General features: G+C 49.0%; 1 protein-coding gene across 1 annotated transcript in view; it reads right to left on the bottom strand.

Moving 5' to 3' along the window:
* The window catches only part of KIF15 (kinesin family member 15), a 927,627-nt gene that overhangs the window by 670,103 nt on the left and 244,895 nt on the right, over positions 1–12,629 (bottom strand). Inside the window, exons 13-15 of the mRNA XM_086941724.1 lie at positions 5,061–5,270; positions 2,393–2,570; positions 2,083–2,224 (exon numbers count right to left, since the gene is read on the bottom strand). Of these exons, the coding sequence (XP_086797850.1) occupies positions 2,083–2,224; positions 2,393–2,570; positions 5,061–5,270 (530 nt within the window). The remainder of the gene's footprint in view (positions 1–2,082; positions 2,225–2,392; positions 2,571–5,060; positions 5,271–12,629) is intronic.

Genomic DNA, 12,629 nt, shown 5'->3' on the forward strand with positions numbered 1-12,629 from the left:
ACTGAGTGAATTTTCTGTCAGAAAACAGAAAAAGAGTGGAGCTGTGTAACCAGGAGCCTTCCTGAAGGAGCTGGAAAGAACAACTGACACCCCTGAGGCATGATGGGATACTGGGGGTCATGAGTGCCTTAAAGGCACGGTGTTTTGGTAGCACAGCTACAGGTTAGCTTTTCAGTCTTTTTAGACTGTGTGTTTGCAATGCAGCCTGGGAGCTTTCTATGCTTTCAGGATATAATGAGAATTTGTACTGTTTTTTCAGCATTAAAACAGTTTCAAAACAATCTTTGAAGTTGTTTTTCATGTTTTCTAATGCTTATGTTCATGTATGGTGGAAATTTCTTACAGCATAATCCAGCTATATTGTGTATTCGGCTGCTATTGCATTATATATATATATATATATATATATATATATATATATATATATATATATATATGTATATATATATATATATGGGGCACATATAATATAGTGTTTCCGGGGTCCCGAGCATGGATGGGAATATTCTAATGCTTATGACTATTGATGAGGATCCCCTGGAAGAGAAATATTCTTCCAACCACCAGAATGGCAGAGTTAAAAAAATTCTCTTGGTTTTGAAGGAGGCAGTGCCATGAGATGAAGGGCAAAGATCTCCGCTATTACACTGGCTCATCAGTCAGTAAAATAACACATTAAAGTCTGTCAATTTTTTCACTTTTTCCATTCATTTCCCTTGATTTTCCTGATTATCAGTCTGTCCAAATCTTTACTCCTCTTTAATTTTTTCCTCTTTGTCTCGAGTTTGTCTCCGTTATTCACTTTCTTTACTATGTTTTTTGTTCATTTTTTCTCGGTCTCTTGCTTCTATTTGTTTTTTCATGTCATGTTTTCCCTCTATTCTTTTCTTTGCCTTTCTCATTTTCACTCTTTAGCCATCCTATGCCTTTCAGTTCCATCCCTTACTCAGCATGCCAAGCCCTCCACTACACAGGTATTTCATTCAGACAGTCACTGAAGACCCACCACCCAGTGTACTATTGGACAGAGATCACCATTAAAAGGGAGGTGGGAGGAGAGGTGTCACTAGACGCCCCCGGGCATTTGAGCGCTATATAAAATTTAAATTCAATTCAATGGTCAGCATAACACACGCAGCTAGATGATTGAAGCCCCCAAACCAAGTTGCTGAGCAGCAAGGCTTAGTAATGCAAATCAATGACTCATGGTCTTCCACTGAGGAAATGTAAGACAAGAAATCAATAGACCTTTTTCAATGCATATTTTCAACCTTTGCCGGAGTCGGACCCACTCATACAAGCACTTTGTGTTCGTGCGGCCCATGTTGGAGGGTTAATGTTCCTAGTTTCCTTGTTATACATTCACTACACAAACAGCATAAGTAAAACAGGGCTTCAGACAAATCTTAAAACATGTTTGTTCAGAAATTATCTGCCAATGCAACAGACAGACTGATAATGAAAAAATTAGAGAATGCATTATCTATCATGAAGGCATATGTAGATCGGGGATATATGCGTAACATGAAAGCAAAATTATATAAATGACAAGGATAGCCATAAAGATAGGGAGAACATTTCTGGGGACAAGGTTAAGGACAGAGAAAAAGGACAAACAAACTCTAGAAAGCAGGTTAAAACAGGGCAAGGAGGTACAAGTAATACTGGAATCTGTATTGGAATTTTAAGGAGAAGATACCGAACTTGGATCAGAAGCAGCAGTAAGAGTCGACAGATGATAAACTGCTAACATGCGGATGTCTTCAACTGCTCATGAAGTTTTAACTCAGATTACATGCCTCTCACAATAGGCATATACACATTAAAATTGTAATTAATAACTGCTATCACAAAAGCCAACTGCAGAGACCAGTGCTTCTTTCTGCTAGGACTGGATTCTTAGGGTTTGAAAAATCTTCAACTCTAAACATAGATTTTCACATGCGTCATGCACTGAATATGATGAGAACTGATTACTATGCAATAAAATGGAACCCGATTGCATTCTAATAAACTGAGAAGCTTTTAAGACACATCTATGACATGCATTTTAATTTACATGCACCTATGCTTTCCTCTTACTTCGTGACTTCTTTGAATTCTTCATATTCTTGTTTTGAAGTGGCCAGTTCACTCTGCATTTGTGAAAGACGCGCCTTCAGCCTTTCCACAGATATCAACGAATTGCTTTCAGTTGGAATTGGGGTTGAATGCATTGGCATACCTAAGTAATTGAAACAAAGGAAAATCGAAGTCTTCAAAATCAAATTAACAAAGGTCAGTTGTAGGAGACAACTAAAAGCACAAGGTCTGAATTATGTAGCCACAGAAGATACCCACCACGAAGGTTCTCCCTTCCACTTGATCCATCTGCCACATCACATTTATTTACCTCCAGTTCTGCTTTCAGCTGCAGAAGCCTCCAGGAAAGCTCTCTCCAAGTCCATCATGGTTTGCTGATCAATTTCCTGAGCCCTCCTCACTGACTGCAAAGCCCGGAGGCGCTTGTTTTCCTCTCGGAGGTTGTGATTCTCCATTGCATATTTTGCTACTCTAGGGTGGTGTTCTACCTGTGGCAGGGTCGCAAGCGAAAAAGTGTCAAAATCTCAACACGGCTGATTTAACTAAACATTTCAATATCGGGAAGAATAAAAGATTAAAACACTTTTCAGTTTTAAGTCACATTCTTATACATTTACTTCTACGACAATTGGTCGACATAAGGTATCTTGGATCAAGGAAACAGCAGAGAGCCTAATTGTAAAAGTGCCATCATAGATGCCAATTAGCAAAAAATGTAAGCCTTCAAAGCCCTGCAAAATTGCAGGCATTGGAGTCCTTATCTGAACATAAACTAGATGTAAACGCAAAGAAAACTTCTGCGTTGGTATTTAGCAGAAGATATTGCAAAAATATGCAGTGAAAATTTGATGATAAATGGCTAAAGCTCAGATTTTCACAAGTGGACTATATAGCTCATGAAATATGTGCTAAGCGAGTGAAATGACTGTGCACTGTACAACTAATGGATGGTGCTGTAATGCATTTCAATGTTATTTTAACAAGTGGATTTTTATTCAAACCTATTGGTAACTACAATTTTTTTTTATTTCTGTTTCATGAATTTAAGGCCTATAGTTCCAGATTCTTTGTTTGTAGTATCTTTGGATCTTCTGTTTGTTACGATTTTTATTTATCACCAATAAATGTTTTAACTGTAAATGCAGAAGGCTCATGACCAGAGGGACAAAGAGAAAGCCACACCTGACAGAAACCTGAAAAGAGGCCATCTAAAGTCTGGCAGGAGTACGACACCTAGGATCCACAGGACCATTCCAACCGAGCTTGGGAGAATTGACCCTAGATGCATCAGTATGACCAGAAGGTCAAGAATTTGTAGACAACATTCCAGGTCAGAGTGTAGTAAGAATGTAACACCCCAGGTCCATTGAGTAGGAATGAGGATAGTAAGAGAGCCCGAATATATATGCCCACCACCAGCCACGGAAAATGACACAGGGTTTTTCCTCTTCACCCCAAGGCCATGAGGTATTCGTCACAATGGATGTTTTACCCAAACTCTGAAATAATTGGAATTTGGTCTCTAACATGTTTGTTTTGAAATTAATACTTGGAATCATCATTGAATCCAACAGATATCCTTGTATTCTAATTTGACCCACCAAACTGGTGAGCCTCTCAGCCCTCTGGGGGCCAGCACCCATCAAACATCTTGACCTTGACCGGCACATTTTGGAGATAAGGGTCCCAACCTTGGTATCAAATAGATCATAAGTAGGTGCTAGTCCCAGTCCTGCTGTTTCCACAAGCCCTGGATTGCACCAGACACATCTACATCCCTGACTAGCCGCTTGTGAACAAAGACTCTTGTACAAAGTTTAATCTTACAGATTGTTATTAATAGTCTAAAATTAGAGATTAGCCTTGTTATTTTTGCCATGGTGCCTCATCCGATATGCACTAGAACAGTGTTTGTGGTTGCTTCCCAATCAAAGAAGTTGATAGAACATTCTAGATGTTGGTGTATTTTTATTTCACCTGCCCCAACTTCCATATACATAAATAGAGATTTATCCTTTTTCACAGGAAAAAAATAAATGAACATTGAGTTCACAAAGTAATATTCTGCGTAATACAGTACCCGAGTCCCAAACCCTCCAGCATTTCCTGAGACAAGCCTCGACTACTCGACTCACTGCCTATGAAAAGGTAAGACAGCAATGGAAGGAACTAGTTTTCCGACTCAGGTTCAATATTAGCCTGTGTTCTGGAACACCAGCGGTAAATGAGATTAACTACCAAGAATATTAACAACTCACAACCCCTCTCATAAAGAAAAGGCTTTGCAATATTTCATTCTAAAAGGTTCTCTATTTTCTAGGACCTGTTCCACAATGCTTTACTGAGGATGGGAGGACAACAAATATTCTGTAAAAACAGAATGTCTTTCAAGAGGTTTGCTTTGCCAAGGGTCATAACACTGTTTCAGATAGTGCAATAATGTCCAACATGTCTTTTGGGATCAGCGTACCCTTGCATTGCATGCTAGGTAGTTCCAAACATCACACCTACAGCAGCAAAGCGCAGGCGGGCATCCAATGACTGTTACCCAGCTCAGAGTTGAGAGGATAGAGGGACAACTGCTGCAACTGAGACAAAAAAAAAGACCCAAAGGCCCAAAATACGCCATACATATTCTTTGCTATTATTTATTTGGTGAATACTACAGGTTCCGATTGGAACCAACTTGCAAGAAAACGAAAGCCACTGGCGTGGACACGCCCACGTGCAGGTAAGAAAAATGCCTCATAAAAGATCCCCATGGGGTATGATTCCGTATTGGATAGCTACATTTATCTACCACCCACCTCGACCCACGCTAAAGCGCTAGGTGGCACATGACATGTTAAGAATAGGAAAGAACCAGAACACAAGAGTACCTTATTTGAATTGAAAGTCCAATGATAAATCCATTCTTGCAACACTTGTTGGGGAAACGTACATTTTTTCTGGAAAACCCTGTAAGAGTAACTCTTTACCTGTTCTTTTAAATTTCGGACCTCCTGCTTCAGTTCTGTTATATAATTATCCTGTTCATCATCCAAAAATGAGGTTCGTGCATCTCGTTGAACTTTTTCCAGGCGGGCTATGTGGTCTTCACGGAATTTAATTATCATTTTATTGGACTGAACAAACCTTTCCTTTTTGATGCATAATTCTTCTAGTTGGGAAATCTTTTCCAACAAAGCCTGTAAAGTAAAATTGCATTTAGCAAACTGTGGGAGGAGATGTGCATTTAAAATAAGAACATATATATTTTAGTGTAACTTCATTAACAAGGTCTCATTGGGCACAGTAAACAAAGTTTTGTGAGTAGGTGTGGCTTACTGCCGATCCATATTCTCGAATTGCAGAGTAAAACAAACTAGAAATGGGGGAAAACAACTGTTACCAGATAGGCGTTCAGTGTTTGTGCTACTTTTGAAATGCCACTGGACAGATGCAGCAGCTAGGGAACTTAATGCAGATAAAAGCAATATACTTACCTTCTTCTAAACATACCTGAATGCTAGGAAGCACCCATACTGTCCTACTAAAATAAGAGATGGTTACCTTTTTCTTTAAATTTAACATTTTTATTACATACATATGGCTGCTATATTGATGCGGTGGTATATTTTCCATTTTATTTTCTTTTTAATGTAGCATATGTGGACAAAAAACATTTTGCGGGGCGTGGCCAAGATGGCGGGCTGAGAGGTCGCACTCGCCGAGAGCTCCCGGACCCCTGAAATCCTGCGCCGCTCGTAACTGCTGATTCCCCCCCCGGATCACGCGGTAACTGAGCCTTGGAGCCCCCGGTGGAGGTGTGGACCGGTTGTTGAGCCTTGTTTGCCCCGTTGGGGGTGAGATCCTGCCCGAATTAGCCTTGGTCGGAGCCCGCTGAGCGGCCTGTGGGTGAGCCGGGAGCCGCGAGACTTCCGAGCTTCGGAACCTGACGGAGCGCTCTGCCGCCTATGAGAGGCCCGCTGCAGTGCCTGTGCTGTCGAGGTGGGAGCCGGCGGTGACTTCGCGAGCGAAGCGGAGCCGGCCAGCGGCGGATGCAGGGAGCGGAGTTGAGCGGAGGAGATAGGCGGAGGCGGAGCTGGCATCGAACTGCTACGCTGGTCCGTGGTTTGAAGAGGCTCGTCCTGAGAGGTCGCTCCGGCCGGTCGTTGGTGATGGAGTAGTGGCATTGTGCTCCTGGAGTGGATCTTTCCCCGGGATTGCTGATACCGGCGACCATCGCCTCGTGAGCCTGCCTCCCGGCTGGATTTCTCGCTACCGGACCCGAGCGGAGGATAGGCCTTCCATCTTGGGCGTTGGCCTATTGCTATTACAGGGCGGCCATTTTGTGCACCCCGGCCAGGCGGCTCGGCCTTCCTAGTGCTCTTGGTGTGGCGCTGCCCCCAGTCTGGTGTATAGCTGCGACGGCACGGTCGCCCTCTGTGCCGGACGGAAAACCTCGGCGTCCCCTACACAGCTGAAATGTCGAACGCTAGAGGACAGAGAAGGGGTGACCGGACCTTGCCGGACATGCTGGGGCGCGGCGCCCTGCGTAGCGGGGGCACTCAGCCCACCACGACCTCCCCGGCCCCAGCCAGGGGTGCAGATGGCGGAGAACCCCCGGTGACAAGATCATTTCTCGAGTCGCTCTTCAGTTCCCTGCGGGAGGACTTTCAAACGCTGAAGCGTGAAGTGGCCGGGGAGGTCCGTGAAGTACGGAGAGAGATGGACTCCCTGGGGGAGCGTGTCAACACCGTGGAGGAAGCAGCCCACTCTAGAGACGAAGAGATCACCCATTTGCAGCAGGAGGTCCTGCGGCTGCGGGAACAACAGATTGAATTGCAAGCCCACGCCTTGGACCTCGAAAACCGATCCAGGCGGAATAACATCAGGGTCCGTGGCGTGCCATCCGGTGAGGAGGGTGAAGACGTGACTGCATACCTGGTGGCCCTCTTTCGTGCAATTCTGGGGGAGTCGGAAGACTTTCGGATCCGTATAGATCGGGCACATCGGGTGGGTCGCCCCCGCAGAGCCACGGCGCCCGCCCCGGACATTCTGGCCTTCCTCCCGGACTTCCCCCTCAAGGAGCGGATCCTCAGAGAAGCGCGTGGCCAGCAGCCTTTCCGCTTCCAAGACCACCTGGTGGCCCTGTATCAGGACCTGTCTACGGTCACGCTGCAAAAGAGGAAATCGTTCAAGATCGCTACCGACTTCCTCCGGGAGCAAGGGACACAGTACTCTTGGGGGCATCCTTTCCGATTGATTTTTCGATGGAACGGTACTTTGCACCAGCTCCGGTCCCTCCAAGATGTCTGCGCGGTGTTGGGCCTCACTGCATCTGATACGGACACCCCGGCACCGCGTCGTAGACGAAGCACTCGTGACGGATGGCAGCAGGCAGGAGAGAGGAGCTCTCCGCCGTCGGAGCGACCGGGCTCGCCCACGATCCGGGCGGACATGGCGGCCGCCATCCAGGAGGCCTCCAGAGTGGCGGCGAATGGTGAAGTGGCCCTGACGGCCTGAACTTACTCCGGGGGGAGTCTGCTCTAGCTTTTTCTTCTTGCAGGTGCGGGGATTCGGGGGGAGGGCGGGGAGGAATGGCGAGTGCTGGAGGTGGTGGCTGGACGTCCACTAGACTGATTTACCACGGCCTTGTCCGATAAGGACCGGACTGGGACAATGTCTTTTCTGCAAAGTTTGAGAAGTGGGGTACGGGAATGGGACCGGCGGGGGGATGTTTTGCATTTGGGGACTAGCGGGGAGGTTTGTTGTTGGGAGTGGTATGGATCTGGACGTGTGGGGTCCCGGGGGGAGGGGGGGGCTTTTCCAGTTGCGGGGTGTTGGGGTTCGGGGACTGTACTGTGCCATGGGGATGTTCGTAGATGCTCTGTGCTGAGGCCTCGTGTGGCGCCTTCCATGTTTGCCCGCTGGGCTTTGCTTCTTGATGTGTGCTCCAGTGATCCCCCTTCTTGATGGCTCTTAAAGTGATTACTTTAAATGTGAAAGGGCTGAATAACCCGGTTAAAAGGCGGGCTGTGTTATCTTTGTTAGAGAACTCCCAGGCGGATGTCTGCCTGCTGCAGGAGACCCATTTGCTGGCTAAGGACTGCTCTAGGATGCGTACCCCCAAGTTCCCCACGCAGCTATTCTCCTCTAGCGCTTCTAAAACGGCAGGGGTGGCGATCCTGTTCTCTAGGGGGTTCAGGGGAGAGGTATTGCACAAAATAGCGGAACAGAAGGGGAGACTTCTGGCATATAGGATCAAGGTGGGGGGTTTAGTACTGACTGTTGGCACTCTCTACAGCCCCAATGACCGCCAGGACCAATTCTTGCACAGGGCACTAGATGACGTGGCGTCCACCTCTGATAGGCACATAGTATTGGGGGGTGATTTGAACCTAGTTTACGACGCGGCAATGGACAGGTCTGTGCAGCGGCGCCACCAGTTGGGTGAGCTTTCGAGCTCGATTCGCACTCGACTTGAGGAGCTGGACATGTGGCGCCACCTTCACCCTACCACCCGCGCATACTCCTACTTTTCACATGCTCACAGGTCCTATGCGCGACTGGACCATCTACTCGTGTCGGGTCCAATGCTCCTTTTGGCTTCGAGCGCAGATATGGGGGTCCTCTCTCTTTCCGACCACGCACCGGTGGAGGGTGCTTTCACTCTGCCGCCGATGGTTCGGCCGAGAGGGGTCTGGCGGCTCCGAGACACGCTTTTGCATAGGCGGTCGACAGTGGACCAGATTCGCGCGGCCATTTTGAATTTCCAGAGTGTGAACGATAACGAGGACACCTCTCGCGCGACACAGTGGGCAGCCCTGAAGGCCGTGCTCCGGGGCGAATTTATAGCTATCTCCTCGGCTGAGAATAAAGATCGACAGCTCAAAAGGGACGAGCTTACCCGGCAGGTGAAGGAGCTGGAACAGGTTCATCATAGGACAGGGGCCCCCAGGGTTTGGAGGCAGTTGAAGGCAGCCAGAAAACTTTTGGCCGCCCTGGACATGGACCGGGCGGAGTATGTGATGCTTCGCCTGAAGCACAAGTACTACACGGGGGGGATCGGTGCGGACGGCTCTTGGCCAACAAACTCAGGGTGCAGCACCAACAGCACCGAGTGAAGGAACTGGTTGACTCGACCGGAGGTTTGGTCACGGCTGATGAGCAAATAGCAGACGTCTTTCGTAGCTTTTACGCTGACCTCTACACTGGAGAGGCCCCCTCTGCCCAGGCTGAGGTGGACTATCTGGACTCGGTGCCGCTCCCGTCGTTAACGTCAGATCAGGCTCAGTATCTGGAACGTGACATCCGTGTCGAGGAGGTGATCACGGCGATATCCCGGCCCAAACCGGGCAAGGCCCCGGGACCGGATGGCTTTATCCCTCTGTTTTACAAGACCTTCTGTCAGGAGTTGGCACCTCTGCTGACCCGCCTTTTCAACACCTTTGCGGAACCGGGTGCCATCCCCTCCGAATTTCTTCAGGCCACGGTCTCCGTGATCCCGAAACCGGGCAAGGACAGGACCGCCTGTGGGTCCTACCGCCCGATCTCGCTGCTGAACACGGATTTGAAAGTGTTCACCAGCATATTAGCGGCACGCCTGGCATTGCATCTCCCGGGCATGGTTGATTCGGATCAAGCGGGCTTTGTGCCTGGCAGGCAGACTGTAGACAATACAAAGAGGGTGACCCATATTCTCGAGAAGGCCTCCAGGATCCCAGGGGAGAGGATGCTCTTGTCTATAGACGCGGAGAAGGCTTTCGATAGGGTACACTGGCCCTACCTAGAGAAGGTCCTAGGCAAGTTCGGGATAGGTGAGAAGTTCCGTCATCTGATCTTCAATTGTTACCGGTTCCCATCTGCAGTGGTCCGAGTGAACGGAGGCAGCTCTCGGCCCTTTCCCATTGAACGGGGTACGAGACAGGGGTGCCCACTGTCCCCTTTGCTCTTTGCCCTATACATGGAGCCATTTGCTCAAAGGGTTCGGCAGAATCCCGACATTGTCGGAGTCAAGATGGGTGAATTCCATCATGAGATTAGCCTGTACGCAGATGATGTCATTCTGACATTAGACGACCCGCGGAGGTCGTTACCGGCTTGCATTGCGGAATTGGATTTATTCGCCGAGGTGGCGGGCTTCAAGGTGAACTTAGGGAAGTCAGCCGCCTTTGACATCTCGCTTGCTAGCGCTACCAGAGCGGAACTACAGAGGCTTTACCCTCTGAGCTGGTCCAAGGACCGGATTCCATATTTGGGGATCCTGTTGGCGCCTTCCCTCCCGGCGATGGTCACGGTCAATTATGCGGCTTTGAGCACGAAAATCAGAGAGGAACTTGGCCGGTGGGACAAGGGCACGTTGTCGCTGCTAGGCAGGGTGGCGGCGGTGAAGATGACCCTCCTGCCTCTGGTGCTTTACCTCTTCAGGGCGTTGCCGCTCCAGCCCCCCACGGGGTGGCTCGCGGAGACCCAGTCGGCCATCCCGCGGTTTGTATGGCAGGGCCGTAGGCCGCGGATTAAGAGGAGCATCGCTACGCTGGCGCCCGACTCTGGGGGGCTGGGGATACCGGACTTGCGGAAATATTTCCAGGCCGCCCAACTCCGCTATCTGGTGGAATGGAGCCGGTGGGAGTCTGATAAGCACTGGCTGTTCCAGGACCAAGCGGTGGCGGGTAGGACGCTACAGGAAGTACCATTCTTGAAGCGGGCCCATCGACCCCCCAACCTCTACGCGTCTTTGGTGACGCGGGTCCCGCTTCGGACGTGGGACTCGGTAGCCGTTAGGCATGAGCTTACTACCTTCCCCTCTCCCTTTACGCCGCTCATTGGCAACCCGGACTTCGGCCCCGGGATGGAGAGCGGCGCTTATGAACGCTGGCTGCGCCTTGTATCATTTGTACAGCCCTGAGGGAGTTGTCCCCTTCCAGGATTTGCGGCGGGACTACGGCCTCCCAGAGACGGAGCGCATGCGATACATGCAGGCGCGTCACTGGGCACTTCAGCCCCAGGTGCGCGACTCGGCAAACCGGGAGATCACGGTATATGAGCGCTGGTTAATCACTCGCACGTCGGACACTAAATTGATCTCAGATCTGTATAAGATGCTGCAGCCCCCCTCCTTCCATATTCACAACCCCGGCCGGGAACGATGGGAGCGGGAGCTTGGGCGAGTGTTGAGCCATAAGGAATGGGAACACATCTCCTTCCGCGCACGCCACTCGGCCTATCACACGGGTCTTACGGAGACCTTCACCAAAATCTCGACCTATTGGTACCGCACCCCGGAGAAACTGCACGAGATGGACAGGGCAATACCAGGGACGTGCTGGCGCAACTGTGGCAATACTGGTACACTTACACACATACTGTGGGAATGCCCCCTTCTGGCTCCTTATTGGGAAGAGGTCCTGGGTGAGGTGGACAAATGTTTTGAGATAGAGTTGCCGAGGTTCCCCGCCTATGTTCTACTGGGATTGCCAAATGGGTGGATGTATCCCCTCAGGTCCAGGAGGGGCAGACAGATTGCGATTGCTCTGGGGTCAGCGGTGCAAAATATTCTCATACATTGGCGCTCTACCACACTTCCCTCTGTAGTTGGCTGGCTGCATAGATTATGGCATGTCCTTGGAATGGAGAAGATGTCTTTAGTGGCCCTGAGAGACACTGATACTTTTGAGGAACTGTGGGCGCCCTTTCATAGCTTGTTGTGCTCTGAGTTTCGGGAGATTACCTGTCCCCGATATCTTAGGTTGCTACGGCTGACGCCGCCACCAGACCAGCCTGTCTGATCGGACGGGGCTGGCATTGCATAGCGGGGATTACTGGAGGGTCGATATGAAGAGTGAACTGATGGTAATGGCACAGTACAGGGGGTGGGTTGGGGTATGGTAGTTGGGGGGGGTTCTGTATGGTTAAGTAGGTTTTTGGAGCGGGGATGCTTCTCTGCCCCTTCCCCCTTTCCCCCCCCCTTATTTTCTTTTTCTTTGCCCCCCCCTATTTTTCTCTTCCTTCCCCCTCCCCCGTCCTTCCTTCCCCCCCCCCCCCCTTTGTTATCCTTATGTGACCACAGGCGCGTAAGCTGTGTTCCTGAGTCGAATGAAGCCTATTGAAAAGATGTAACTGTTTTGCTGTATTTGCTGTATCACACGCACCGATTGTGCGGATCCTGTGGTTTATCCTTTTTTTTTTCCTACCCTGTTGTTTCCTACCCCTCCCTGCTTCAATAAAATACTTTAAACATAAAAAACATTTTGCCCGCTTGCCAAGGCCAAACCTATTTGTTTTGCCAATGCTTGGTTAATTTGGTATTTGGGTAAAGATCTCACAGCAACATATATGGGGTGGGAAGAGACCATCAGAATAGGATAGAAAATGCAGCAGGCTGAAAGCTAGCACAGCCTAATTAAAGACTGGTGAATATGCTTAGCGAAAGTGATGAATTTTCAGTTCTTTCCAATGATTTTAAATATCTGCCTTAAAGAGGAAAGGTCAGAAGGAAACGGATCCACATAGATGATTCTTAAGAAGGAAATTTCATGTCAAAATTATTTTTTTTTTAAATT

This window comes from Lissotriton vulgaris, chromosome 10 (genome assembly GCF_964263255.1).
Source record: "Lissotriton vulgaris chromosome 10, aLisVul1.2, whole genome shotgun sequence".
Lineage (NCBI taxonomy): Eukaryota > Metazoa > Chordata > Amphibia > Caudata > Salamandridae > Lissotriton > Lissotriton vulgaris.